General features: G+C 35.8%; 1 protein-coding gene across 2 annotated transcripts in view; it reads left to right on the top strand.

Annotated features, from left to right (window-relative positions):
* Positions 1-12,870, top strand: part of SCAMP1 (secretory carrier membrane protein 1) — a 115,457-nt gene that overhangs the window by 49,437 nt on the left and 53,150 nt on the right. For both annotated transcript variants that reach the window (XM_002744837.6, XM_002744836.6), the window contains 3 exons: positions 7,570-7,668; positions 8,871-8,979; positions 11,103-11,231. In XM_002744837.6, coding sequence (XP_002744883.1) covers positions 7,570-7,668; positions 8,871-8,979; positions 11,103-11,231 — 337 coding nt within the window. The remainder of the gene's footprint in view (positions 1-7,569; positions 7,669-8,870; positions 8,980-11,102; positions 11,232-12,870) is intronic.

The following is a 12,870-nucleotide window of genomic DNA, read 5'->3' as shown; positions in this document are numbered from 1 at the left end:
TGTAGTCTTTTCCCAGTTTGTGAAATTTCATCCATCCATGGGATGAGGATATACAGCCTTGCTCAGCCAGACTTTGTTTTTGATTCTGCCTCTGGGATCAGTTCTCTCATTCTCTTCCTGGTCTGTTCCAGTTTTGTTCTTTGTCTCCATCTCTGCACTCTCCACTTCTCTCAGTACTTCAGGTTTTTCTCAGGTGCAGCCAAAGTAGTAGCAGACACAGTTCTAGGTTTGTCAGGAGAAGAGCTTATCTTACTGTAGTACATTTGGTTGCAGTGGAGTGTTTTCTTTTTCCTTGCCAGTAGATTGGCTTTCCTTCTGTGTGTGTTTGGAGTTTTTGCCAATGTAAAGTGAAGATGATGTACTATGGAGTGTCCAGTGAGAGAGAGAGAGCTTTTTTGCATCTCAGATTTTTCTTCTGCTATCATTTTGTTCTTGTTGTTATTCCTAAAGTAGAAGTTCTTTTAGAGAGGGTCTATTTCTAGTAATTTTTTCAGTATTTATTGTTTCATCTTGGTTCTCAAACAGCTACTTTGGTTGGATTTAGAGTTCTACATTAACAGTTATTTTCTCTCAGCCATTTAGCCTATTATCCTTGAGTTACCATTGTTGCTGTTGAGAGGCCAGTTCCGTCTTAGGGTCTTAGATGAAAGGATACAACATGGTTTATAGGTGGCATTCCTTTGTGTGGGAATTATGTTTTCTTTTTTTTTCTTGCAGTTTTTAAGGTTTGCACTTTCCCTGTAATGTATCTGAGTGTTACTTATTTTTTTAAATTTGGTTTGTGTTTTAGAGTTTTGAATCTGAGAATTAGTGCTTTCATATTATGTTTTTGAACATTGACTCTCATTCATCTTCTCTGTTTTTTATCTCTGGACCTCTTAGTTGTATGTTAGACCTTCTCAGTCATCATGTCTTGTACTTTCTCGTATTTTCTGTTTTTCTTTTTTATCTCTGTGCTGTGTCACACAGAAAACGGTAGTTATATTTAGATTGACTTCCATTCCTTCATTATTTTATCTTCGTATAGTTTGCTGTTCAACTTATTAAATTAAATTTATAGCAAAATCATTATTACAGCTTTTGTTTCTTGAAGTTCCAAATATATCATTTAAGAAGCTGTTTGGTCAATTCTGATGGTCTCTTCTTAATCAAACTTTTATTACTCTTTTATTTCTTTATTAAACACACCTATTTTGTATCGGATAATTCACATATATTCAGGTCTTATTTTGTAGTTTGCTTTTTCTGTGAACCCTTGTGGCTTGTTTCTGCATACATTTAAATCATAAACCAAAGTTACTTGGAACTTTATCTGTGTTAATTTCCTGAAGCCTGGTGTATTAGTTCTCACTCTCCTAATAAAGACCTACCTGAGACCATGTAATTTATAAAGAAAAAGAGGTTTAATGGATTTACAGTTCCACATGGCTGAGGACAGCTTACAGTCATGGTGGAAGGTGAAGAACAAGCAAAGGCACGTATAGCATGGCGGCAGGCAAGAAAACCATGTCAAGGGGAACTCCCCTTTATAAAACCATCAGATGGTGTGTGATTTATTCACTCTCATGAGAACAACATAGGAAAGAGCCACCCCCATGATTTGATTACCTCCCACCATGACCCTCCCATGACATTTAGCAAGTATGGGAGCTGCAGTTCAAGATGAAATTTGGGCAGGGACACAGCCAAACCATATCACCTGGTTTTAATGTTTGTTCCTCTACTTTTGCCAGATGTCTGAGGTCACTACCAGCCTAAGAGCCTTTTCAGTGAAAATTGGAGGTTGGATTGTCTTGTCTGTGTGGGTAGTATGAATTCTGACCTGAGATCTGCAAGTTGGTAGGTTTTTTATTTTTGAGACAGGGTTTTGCTCTGTTGTCAAGGCTGGAGTGTAGTGGTGTGATCTTGGCTCATTGCAGCCTCCTGAGCTCAAGCTATCCTCCTGCCTCAGCCTCCCAAGTAGCTGGGACTCCAGGCATGTGCCACCCACACTTGGTTAATGTTTAAATTTTTTTGTAAAGCCGAAATCTCACGGTATTGCCCAGGCTGTCTCAAACTCCTGGCCTTGAGGATCCTTCTACCTCAGCCTCCCAAAGTGTTGAGATTATAGGTGTGAGCAGCCATGCCTGGCCATTGGTAGGTTTATAATTAGGAATTCTCAGGGAAGATTTCCCATTTTTCTGCCTTTTACATGCAGAATTAGGACAAGACATGGAGACATTCCCATCTTTTGTTGTTGTTGTTGTTCTGTGAAACTGCCTTTTTCTTACTCATCCACTGAAATGGTTGCTTTTTAGAGACTCTTGGCTTTCTACAGGGATCTTGTAGCTGCTCCAAAGCTTTGTCTCTAGTTTACTAGTGCAAGATGGATCACTAGTACTTTGGTGAATGGCATGGCATCAAGGCTTTTCTTTCTTTGGCTTTAGTAGTTCCTGATTTCTTGCCTCCCAGGATTTCTTTTTGCCTTAGCTGTGTAGTTACAATATTATTTAAATAAAGTTTGGTTCAATATTTTAGGTGTTATGTACTAGAGGGGATCTCTACATATGAGTGATCTGCTGTGTTGTAAGAAATGAAAGTCTTGACTGACTTGTTACAGATAGAGATAGAGAGACATATATATATAGAGAGAAAGAGAGAGAGAGAGAGAGACACACACACACATACACGTACACATGCTCATCTGTGCCAAAGCAAAAAGTTGGAAATGAACTAGGAACCATCATCAGAATAGGTATTTAGTAGTGAAGAAAAGAGGTCATCCTCCAGAACTCTACTTGGCTTGAGATGGCTAATCCAGTATGTTATGGCTGAAGAAAATACTGGGTCTTTAACATCTACAGATGTGAAGAAATTATCAGGATAATAACTACAGATTTATGTCAGTGCTATTAGAGATTTGTGGTTCTCCAACATTTCTCATCATTGCTATACCACAAGCAACTATGGCCTTAAATATATCAAATTAGTAGCGTAACCCTACCTTCCTTCTTATCTACTAATTTATTGTATTTAATACTTTGTGTTATTTATAGCAAGGTTTCAGCTGGGTGCATTCTTGGCCAGTTTATTCTGTGTTTTTCCTGAAGCATGCTGCTGCCAGGCTGATTTTGCCAGGCATTTTATTAATATCTGGTCATTGTTTTATTGTTGGTGCTTATTAAACCAAGATGACAGGACTTTAGGGTCATGCTTTTTCTTTTTTTGCTAAGTGAAGTTCTTTGTTACTGATTTAGATAGCAATTCTAAATGTCATGTGAACTTGGGACAATATATGTAAGAATTATTATCTCACTTAAGGTACCAGGAGCTCTTTTTCTCTTTCTTATTTTTTTTCAACTTTTTAAGTTCTGGGGTACACATGCAGGATGTGCAAGTTTGTTACATTGGCAAACGTGTGCCATGGTGGTTTGTTGCACAGATCAACCCATCACCTAGGTATTAAACCCAGCATCCACTAACTGTTCTTCCTGATGCTCTCCCTTCATCCCATCCTCACCCCCACCCCCTGACAGGCCCCAGTGTGTGTTATTCCCCACCATGTGTCCATCCGTTCTCATTGTTCAGCTCCTACTTATGAGTGAGACCCTGCGGTGTTTGGTTTTCTGTTCCTGCACTGGTTTGCTGAGGATGCTGCCTTCCATCTGTGTCCCTTCGAAGGACATGATCTGCATGGTATTCCATGGTGTATATGTACCACATTTTCTTTATCCAGTCTATCATTGATTGGCATTTAGGTTGATTCCATGTCTTTGCTATTGTGAATAGTATCCTAATAAACATACGTGTGTATGTGTCTTTGTAGTAAAATAATGTTCCTTTGGGTATATACCCACTAATGGGATTGCTGGATCAAATGGTGTTTCTGTCTCTAGATCTTTGAGTAATCACCACACTGTCTTCCACAGTAGTTGCACTAATTTACACTCCCACCAACAGTGTAAAAGCATTCCTTTTTCTCCACAGCCTCCCCAGCATCTATTCTTTTCTGACTTTTTAATAGTCGCCATTCTGGTTGGTATGAGATGGTATCTCATTGTGGTTTTGATTTGCATTTTTTTAATGATCAGTGATGTTGAGCTTTTTTTCATTTGTTGGCCCCATAGATGTCTTCTTTTGAGAAGTGTCTGTTCATGTCTTTTGACCACTTTTTAATGGTGGTGTTTTTTTCTTGTAAATTAGTTTAAGTTCCTGGTAGACTTTGGATATTAAGCTTTTGTCAGATGGATGGATTGTACAATTTTTCTCCCATTCTGTAGTTGTCTGTTCACTCTGCTGATAGTTTCTTTTGCTGTGCAGAAGCTCTCTAGTTTAATTAGATCTAATTTATCAATTTTGGCTTTTGGCAATTTTGTCATGAAATCTTTGCCCATGCCTATATCCTGAATGGTATTGCCTAGGTTTTCTTCTACAGTTTTTATAGTTTTGGGTTTTACATTTAAAGGACCATACTTTTCTAATTGGAGAAGTTAGGATTCATTAGCTTTAGTTTTTCTGCCCATTAATATGAGATGTTGGCTACAGGGGGAAAAGCAGTTGGAAAAGAGAATTTGTAATTATTTTAGTGACAAAAGATTATAATGGAGACTTAAAAAATACAAGAAAATGCTCTTAATCCCACTGCCCGGAAATAATCCCTATTAACATTTTGAAATATTTTCTTTTTTTTTAATATGAAATTGGGGTTATATGGTATATACAGCTTTCTTTTATAACTTATTTTTATCTATTTGTCCAAGCTTCCTCATCTTATTACATATTCTTTTAGAACTTTTTTTTTTTTTTGAGACAGAGTCTTGCTTTGTCACCAGGCACCAGGCTGGAGTGCAGTGGCACGGTCTCAGCTCACTGCAACCTCTGCCTCTCAGGTTCAAGCATTTTTCCTGCCTCAGTTTTCTGAGTAGCTGGGACTACAGGCATGCACCACCATGCCCAGCTAATTTTTTTTTTTTTGTATTTTAATAGAGACAGGGTTTCACTGTGTTGGCCAGAATGGTCTCTTGACCTCGTGACCTGCCCGCCTCAGCCTCCCAAAGTTCTGGGATTATAGGCATGAGCCACGGGCGCCTGGACCGTTAGAACTTTTAAATAGCTGTATTATATATTCTCCTATAGATGTATCAGTTTATCTGTTTCCCTGTTGTGTTGGATCTTTGGGGTAATTTGTAACCCTTTGCTTTTGTAAATAAAGCTATAGTGAGCATTCTTGGCTTACATACATTTGCAAATATCTTGGATTATTTCTGTAGGATATTTTTAAAGACCAGATATTCATAGTACATGGGGTATAAATACTTCTATGGCTCTTGAAACATAATGCCAAATTGTGTTCCAGGATTGCCACATGTGCTAGTTTATAATCCCACTTTTCGGTGTGTGAGAATATCCATTTTACCACATCTTTTTCAAAATGTGGTGGTAATCCTATGATAATAATTATTTATTTTAAAAATAATTAGGTAAAATTTGCATTTCTTTGATTACTAGTGAGGTTGAAATTTTTTATATGTTTATTTTTCTTTTGTATTTTGTAAACTGTCAAGAGTTTTTAAAAATGCAGTTTTTTTCCAGTAACATGTTTATTTTGTATTGATTTGTACCTAGTGAAATATATTAACTAATTGTTGTATATGTTGCTTATTATTTAGATTTTGTCATCTAATCTTATGAATGTTGTATATTATCAAAGTTCTAAATTTTATGTAGTCAAATATATTACTTTTTTATTATGATTTCTCTCCCCAAATCTTCTCTGAATGTTTAGAATGACTTTTCTTAATGCCAAAATTAGATAATGCCCTCTAGTCCATAGAATGTATTTTAATGTCTTTATAGTTGTTTTTGTCTTGTTTTTTTTTTAATTCAATTTTTAATCCATTTGGAATTTTGTTTAGATACAAGGATTTCTTTTTCCACTCCCAATTTAAATAATGCTCCCAACAGCATTTATTGACAATTCTATTTCCACTGACTTTCTTGGTCGCTTTAATTTTCATATGAACCACCATTGTGGATATTGTGTAAATCCCAATTTTGGTATTATCAGAGTTTATATTTTTCTATCTCACGGTTTTGAAATGGTATATGATTGTTTTTGCACTTCTTGATTGCTAGTGATGTTACACGTCTTTTCACGTTTATTGACCTCTTTGTATTGCTTGTTCAGATCTGTGGCTAATTTTTCAATTAGTTTGGATTTTCATGGATTTGTAACAATTCTCTATATATTCTGGGTAGCAATTTTCTGTTCTATGCATTACAACTATGTTTTCCTAGTCCATCATTTGACTTTTTAATTTTTTGTTATTAAATTTTAATGTAATTAAATTTGTCAGTCTTTTGTGGTTTGTGTGTTTTCTAGTCTTAATTTGACAGATGCTTACTGAGCATATACTATGCTTCAGGCACTATTTTGGGTACTTGGGATAGATCATAAACAAAATACGCAAGATTTCTAGAGTTCACATGCTAGAAGCTCAAGAAATACTCTTTAAAAAAATTCCATGAATTTTTTCCTGGAAGTTTTTAAGTTTTGCTTTTTCAGTTTTAGGTCATTAATCTACCCAGAATTCATTTTTGTATGTGATGTGAAGGAAGAAATCTAGTTTTGTTTTTTTTTCCCTGTATGAGTAACTAGTTATTCACGTACCATTTATTGATTAACACATTATTTCTTCACTGTTTTGTAGTGACACCTCTGTTGGGTATCAGGTTTCTTCATTTGTATGTGTTTGTTTCTGTGTCTGTTTTGTTTATTGGTACATTTCTCTGTCTTTGCGTCTGTATTACACTCTTAATTACTATGGTCCCATAATAAGCCTTGATATCACAGGTGTTCCTGCTTTATTTATCTTCAAAATTGTTTGACCTATTTTTAGTTCGTCCTTTCCTTTCCTTTCCTTTCCTTTCCTTTCCTTTCCTTTCCTTTCCTTTCCTTTCCTTTCCTTTCCTTTCCTTTCCTTTTCCTTTTCTTTTTCCCTTTCCTTTCCTCTTTCCTTTCTTTTCTTTTTTTCTTTTCTTCTTTTCTTTCACGAAGTCTCACTCTGTAGCCCAAGTTGGAGTGCAGTGGCGTGGTCTTGGCTCACTGTAATCTCTGCCTCCCGGGCTCAAGTGATTCTCTGCCTCTGCCTCCTGAGTGGCTGCGATTACAGGCGCCCGCCACCACACCTGGCTAATTTTTGTATTTTTAGTAGAGACAGGGTTATTACTATGTTGGCTAGGCTGGTCTCGAACTCCTGACGTCAGGTGATCCACCCACCTTGGAAAGTGCTGAGATTATAGGTATGTGCCAATGCGCCCAGCCTCTATTTTTTTGACATATGGTATCCTGGAGGAGAGTATTTGTGGTGTGGTGTTAAAAGTAGCAGCCCAGTTGTAGAGTTGAAAAATTAACGAGTTGGAGAAAATGGAGATGGAGAAATTTCAGTAGCTCTTTGCCACATACTTGACTATGAGAGGCAGGGGATGAAGAGAGGAGAAATTTTGAATTTTATTGGTATTATACCTTTTGAAATAAGTTAAAGTTGGATCTTTGTGTTACATAGTTTGTCCTTATCTTAATCATTCTAGCCTCCACCAGGCAGCGTGAAGATGCCTAATGTACCCAATACACAACCAGCAATAATGAAACCAACAGAGGAACATCCAGCTTATACACAGATTGCAAAGGTTAGTTCATGTTAATTGTATATCAATAACATTTGCTTTCAGAATAAAATAATTCTTTGTATGGTTATATTTCTGTTGCTTAATTTTTAAGTCACTTTGAAGTCTGGATTTGCTGTCTTGGCATTCTTCAAATAATCATTTCTCTTTATCAGCTTAGAACATTTGCTTTATTCCATTATTAGGAATTACTGAATTTGTGTATTATCTTGGTCTACAATTGTATAGTGAAATTTTTATTGCCTCTGGTGTCACTTTTTAATGCAGACTACCATTAAGGTAAAAGTGATGGAATAATAGATATTATTGGGAGAGTTGTTATAATGATAAAGTAACAGATAGTGTTAGGAAGTAGAAGTTGGCAAAAATCTGAGAAAAAAGGAGATTAATAAGATGCCTGAAAACATGTAAGGGCAAATTGAGTCATAATTTCTTAATCACAACCTTTCACCTCATTCTCCTATAACATTTAAGATATTAGAAAATATTCTTGCATCGGCAGCCTTACATATCATTTAATTTGGTTTATAGGAGCCAGTTCAGTTGCCCTTTTATCTGTTGTCTCTTTTCCTCAACTGTTCCCATTGCCTCTGTTCTTCCACTGATTTAGGCATAGAGGTCATCTTAATTTCATTTTCCAGATTACCTAAGGTTTCTGACTACTTTTACTAAGAGCAGTTTTTCCTGTTCTAATGGAACCAACATTCCCACTGAGGCTTTTCTTTTCTTCTTTTTTTTTTTTTTTTTTTTGAGGTGTGATCTTGGCTCATTGCAACCTCCACCTCCCAGGTTCAAGCAATTCTCCTACCTCAGCCTTCCAAGTAGCTGGGACTACAGGCTCCCGCCACCATGCCCGGCTAATTTTTTTATTTTATAGTAGAGACGGAGTTTCACCACGTTGGCCAAGATGGTCTCTATCTCCTGACTTCGTGATCCACCCACCTTGGTTTCCCAAAGTGCTGGGATTACAGGTGTGAACCACCCCACGCCTGGCCCCCACTGAAGGTTTTTAGAGTTCAAAGACCAAATGGACCAAATATCCTCATAATATTTTCTGTTAACTATGATCTTCAGTAAATTCCTGTACCTTGGAAGCACTTTCGAATTAGGTTTCTCTCATAGTAGAGAAGTAGGAGTTAATATATAAATGTTAAAATATTTTATACTTCTGACACTCTGTTCACTTACTGATATTTTTTATTTAGGAACACGCATTGGCCCAAGCTGAACTTCTTAAGCGCCAGGAAGAACTAGAAAGAAAAGCCGCAGAATTAGATCGTCGGGAACGAGAAATGCAAAATCTCAGTCAACATGGTAGTATCCAAAGAAATTTAAAACAAAAATAACTTTTAAACACTTTACATTGTATCTGTACTGGCTCCTAGGTCATTTGACTTGTGGATAAACCCTGTGCTATTTTCTGGTTCTAATAGATCAGACACAGGAGATTGCCTGCTTGAGACTCTGTAGCCTTCTGATCTTGGCTGATTTGCATAGTCTTTTTTCGATAGAGTAAAACAGCATTAGCCTCATCACACAGAAAGTGAATGTGAATATGTTAATTTTGGCTTATTCTAAGGCCAGTAGCCTTTGATTCTGTACTTAGGCCCTCCTGGGTTCTATTGAACCTTTCTGAATACATTTGTATGTATCCTACATTTGACTCTTACCTGATTTATTCAGGTCAGTTTCAGATTATCTGCTCCAGTCCTCACAAGTATTTTGTCAAATCATGTTAGAAAAATTGGAAACATAAAGTATTCATATGATGCCAAAGAAATAAGTGGTGAATTGTTTGCAGTGAATTCTATTCAGTTTGTGCCTGCCAAAGATCGCTTCAAAGGAGTCTCTTAGGGAAAGCTAGCAGTCTCGGGTAAGAAGAGATGAAAGCTAGATAACTCATTGTTAGGATGTCTGGGATAGTGATGCAGTGCAAAGCTAGAACAATATCAGTATATGGAACTACTATTTCTTTTTATTTTAGAATGTGTAAGTCTAGGGCCTGGTGAGAACACATTTATCCTGGGTCATTTTCTTACTTGCAGCATCAGAGGTAGCATCTATAGAAGAAGAAGCTAGTTTAACTGGGACCAGTGTTTCTGAAGTACATGTAACTAAAATCTGTCTTATTTCTTTAACACTGGCGAATACAAACTATTTCTATGAGAGATGTTTTAGTAAAGGCAGTAACAAAGACTAGGAAATCAATAATTAGACTGCTGTATGTTAGTACATTTTACTATTTTCCCCCTCTTAACTCATACTTAAATCCTCAATACAATCCTCTGAAGGGTGGTACAGTTTTAATTTTCATTTTACAAATGTGGAAACTAAGGCTTAGAGGAGAGAGTAAGTGCCTAAGGCAACTTTGCCAATAAATGGCTAGCCACTTCTGGTTCCAGAGCCTCTCTTCTTTACAACTGTTCACTGCTTCTTCTCAAATAGTATGAGATTTGTATGGGAAATGAACTGTATGAAATTTGAGTAGTATGATAAATGGAATAGAGGAGACTCATTAGGGAGACTCAGAAATAGGTTATTGTTCTTTCTACTATAAAAATTACCCTGGTCTGGAAAAAGTACATAAAATTGAATTTTTAAAAATTGTGGGCTATAACATCTAAAGTTAGGAAATGGCCTTAGGTACTGTTTTTACCTCCTGTTTTTTATGTTTTGACTTCTTTAATTTTTATTTCCCCCACAATTTTTCAAGTCTTACTTTTAATCTGATTTCTTTATATTGACACATTTTTTTCCCCTTCACGATTAGAATTTGCTTTTCTCTGAGTTTTTAAAAAGGTTCTATATTTCCTCAGCTTCCTTATGACTGTTTCATGTTTTCTTTTATTTAGGGTTTTCGTGCATGTATCTTTTGGATATTTTTTTTTCCCCAATTTTGAGTATTCTAAATTTGATTCCTTGGTATTGATTTAATCTTGGACTTAACAGAAAACTTGAAAAAATTAGAAGCTGGTCTCTCTCCACCTGGATTAGGAATTATAACAGAATTATATTTAAAGATTTAAGATGCTAAGGAGAAAATTGAAGTTTAAAAACTGGATGGCCTTTTCATGCCAGCCAGAGTCTTGGGAGTATGAAATAAATCTGTTTAAGGGCAGAAGCACTGGATATGTGCTTTCTTTATGTTTCTTGTTTTTTCTATACATAAATGGTTCCTGCTAAACATGATATGGTATGGTATGGGAAAATTATTTTACCATCTAATGTAATATAAGGTGATGATATTCTGAGAAAATTTTAGAAAAAATCTAAAGCTTGTCTTTCAAAGTTCTAGGAATACAAAGATAGAGTATTACAGTTTTTCTAAACTTTTATTAAAATAATAGAGTTTTTCTTTTTTATGAAACCAAAAATAAGAATATCACATATTTGTTATAATGTAAATAACCTTTTCTTTTTTTCCAAAAAATTTACAGGTAGAAAAAATAATTGGCCACCTCTTCCTAGCAATTTTCCTGTGGGACCTTGTTTTTATCAGGATTTTTCTGTAGACATTCCTGTAGAATTCCAAAAGACAGTAAAGCTTATGTACTACTTGTGGATGTGTGAGTATACAACAATTTATATCTTTGCTTAGAATTTATATTTTTGTTGTCAAAATTTGTATTTTTATTTCAAAGATGGTATAATAAACCAGTCTGCTTGTTCTATAGAGAGAGCTTAATAATCATGATTTCAGAGTGAAACATATCATTTCATTGCTTCAGAATTGTACTGTATGTGACAGTGTAAGTCCTTGGCTGAGAAAAACCTCTATATTGAGAACTGGCATTCTTTTGAGGAGAAGACAACTTCTCTGTCACATGGGTAAAATTTCATAAGATTCTTTTTCCTTGAAAGATGATATCTAGGCATGATTTGCTTGGAAAAAATTATGCATACTAATTTTTTGCAGAGGAAGGCCATTTAAAAGAATTCTGTTAAAGGTAGGTATAAGAGCTATTTTTAAAAAGAGGCATAAACTTATTATATAAACTATGTGTTCTTTTTATAGCTTTGAGTAGAGTTTACTTGTTTTCAATTGCAATACTTTTATAATTGAGAGTAATACAGGACATTTTATTGAATGTAACATTAGGATATACATTTGGGACTGTGATGCTCACATCACTTTGAGTATAATTACAGCTCATGGAATACTAAAAAATATCAAGCTGTTAACAGTTTTGCTCTGTGTGCACAGACCTCCTACTTACTCTGTTTCATTTTAATTTCTAACAGTAGCCTCAGCCTTATTTGATACCATGTCAGAAGGGGAGGTAGCTGTTGAGGGTTCTCACATGTGCAACATCTGGGTTAGTGGATAATTTGTAAAATACATTCTGGATGGAGGAAATTTGCATGTTTTTACTTTATGATTAATGAGACTACCTCCCCCTTCCTTAATGGATGAGATAACTTTCCTCAAAATCTTTTAGGAGCATTCTTCATGTATGTCAAGTACTTTTGGAATATGAGAAATGATTCCTAATGGATAGTCTACTTTTAACTCTTCTAGGTTTTTTTTTTTAAAGATATTCTTGATCTAGTATCTTGCTGAATCATCAGTGTCAGTAGTATATATTTTTAATATTAAATGTCTGCTTCCATATATGCACATGCAAACTCTTATTTAATCAACATAATATATGCATTTATATTTTATATATGTATATATATTTTAAATGGGCAGAAATTGGCCTAGCATTTAATTAATTAATTAATTTTGAGACAGATCTTGTTCTGTCACTTAGGCTGGAGTGCAGTGGGGCGACGTTGGTTCACTGCAACCTCCAGCTCCCGGATTCAAGTGATTATTGTGCCTCAGCCTCCTGAATAGCTGGGACTGCAGACATGTGCCATCATGACTGGCTAGTTTTTGTATTTTTAGTAGAGACAGGGTGTCACCATGTTGCCCAGGCTGGCCTCAAACTCCTGGCCTCAAGTGATGCACCCGCCTTGGCCTCCCAAAGCACTGGTATTATAGGCATGAGCCACCATACCCAGCTGGCCTAGCATTTTAGATGTGTTTTTTGATATAGCGAAAAAATATAAATATATATTTTTTGAGATGGGGTCTTGCTATATTGCCTGGGCTGGACTCAAACTCCTGGCTCAAGGGATACTTCTACCCCAATCTCCTGAGTAGCCTGAACTGGGAAAATATTTTTTGATGGAGGAACTAGGTGTTGGAAGAAAATTATA

Source organism: Callithrix jacchus, chromosome 2 (assembly GCF_049354715.1).
Source record: "Callithrix jacchus isolate 240 chromosome 2, calJac240_pri, whole genome shotgun sequence".
NCBI classification, from domain to species: domain Eukaryota; kingdom Metazoa; phylum Chordata; class Mammalia; order Primates; family Cebidae; genus Callithrix; species Callithrix jacchus.
This window is presented reverse-complemented; position numbering and strand designations above follow the sequence as displayed.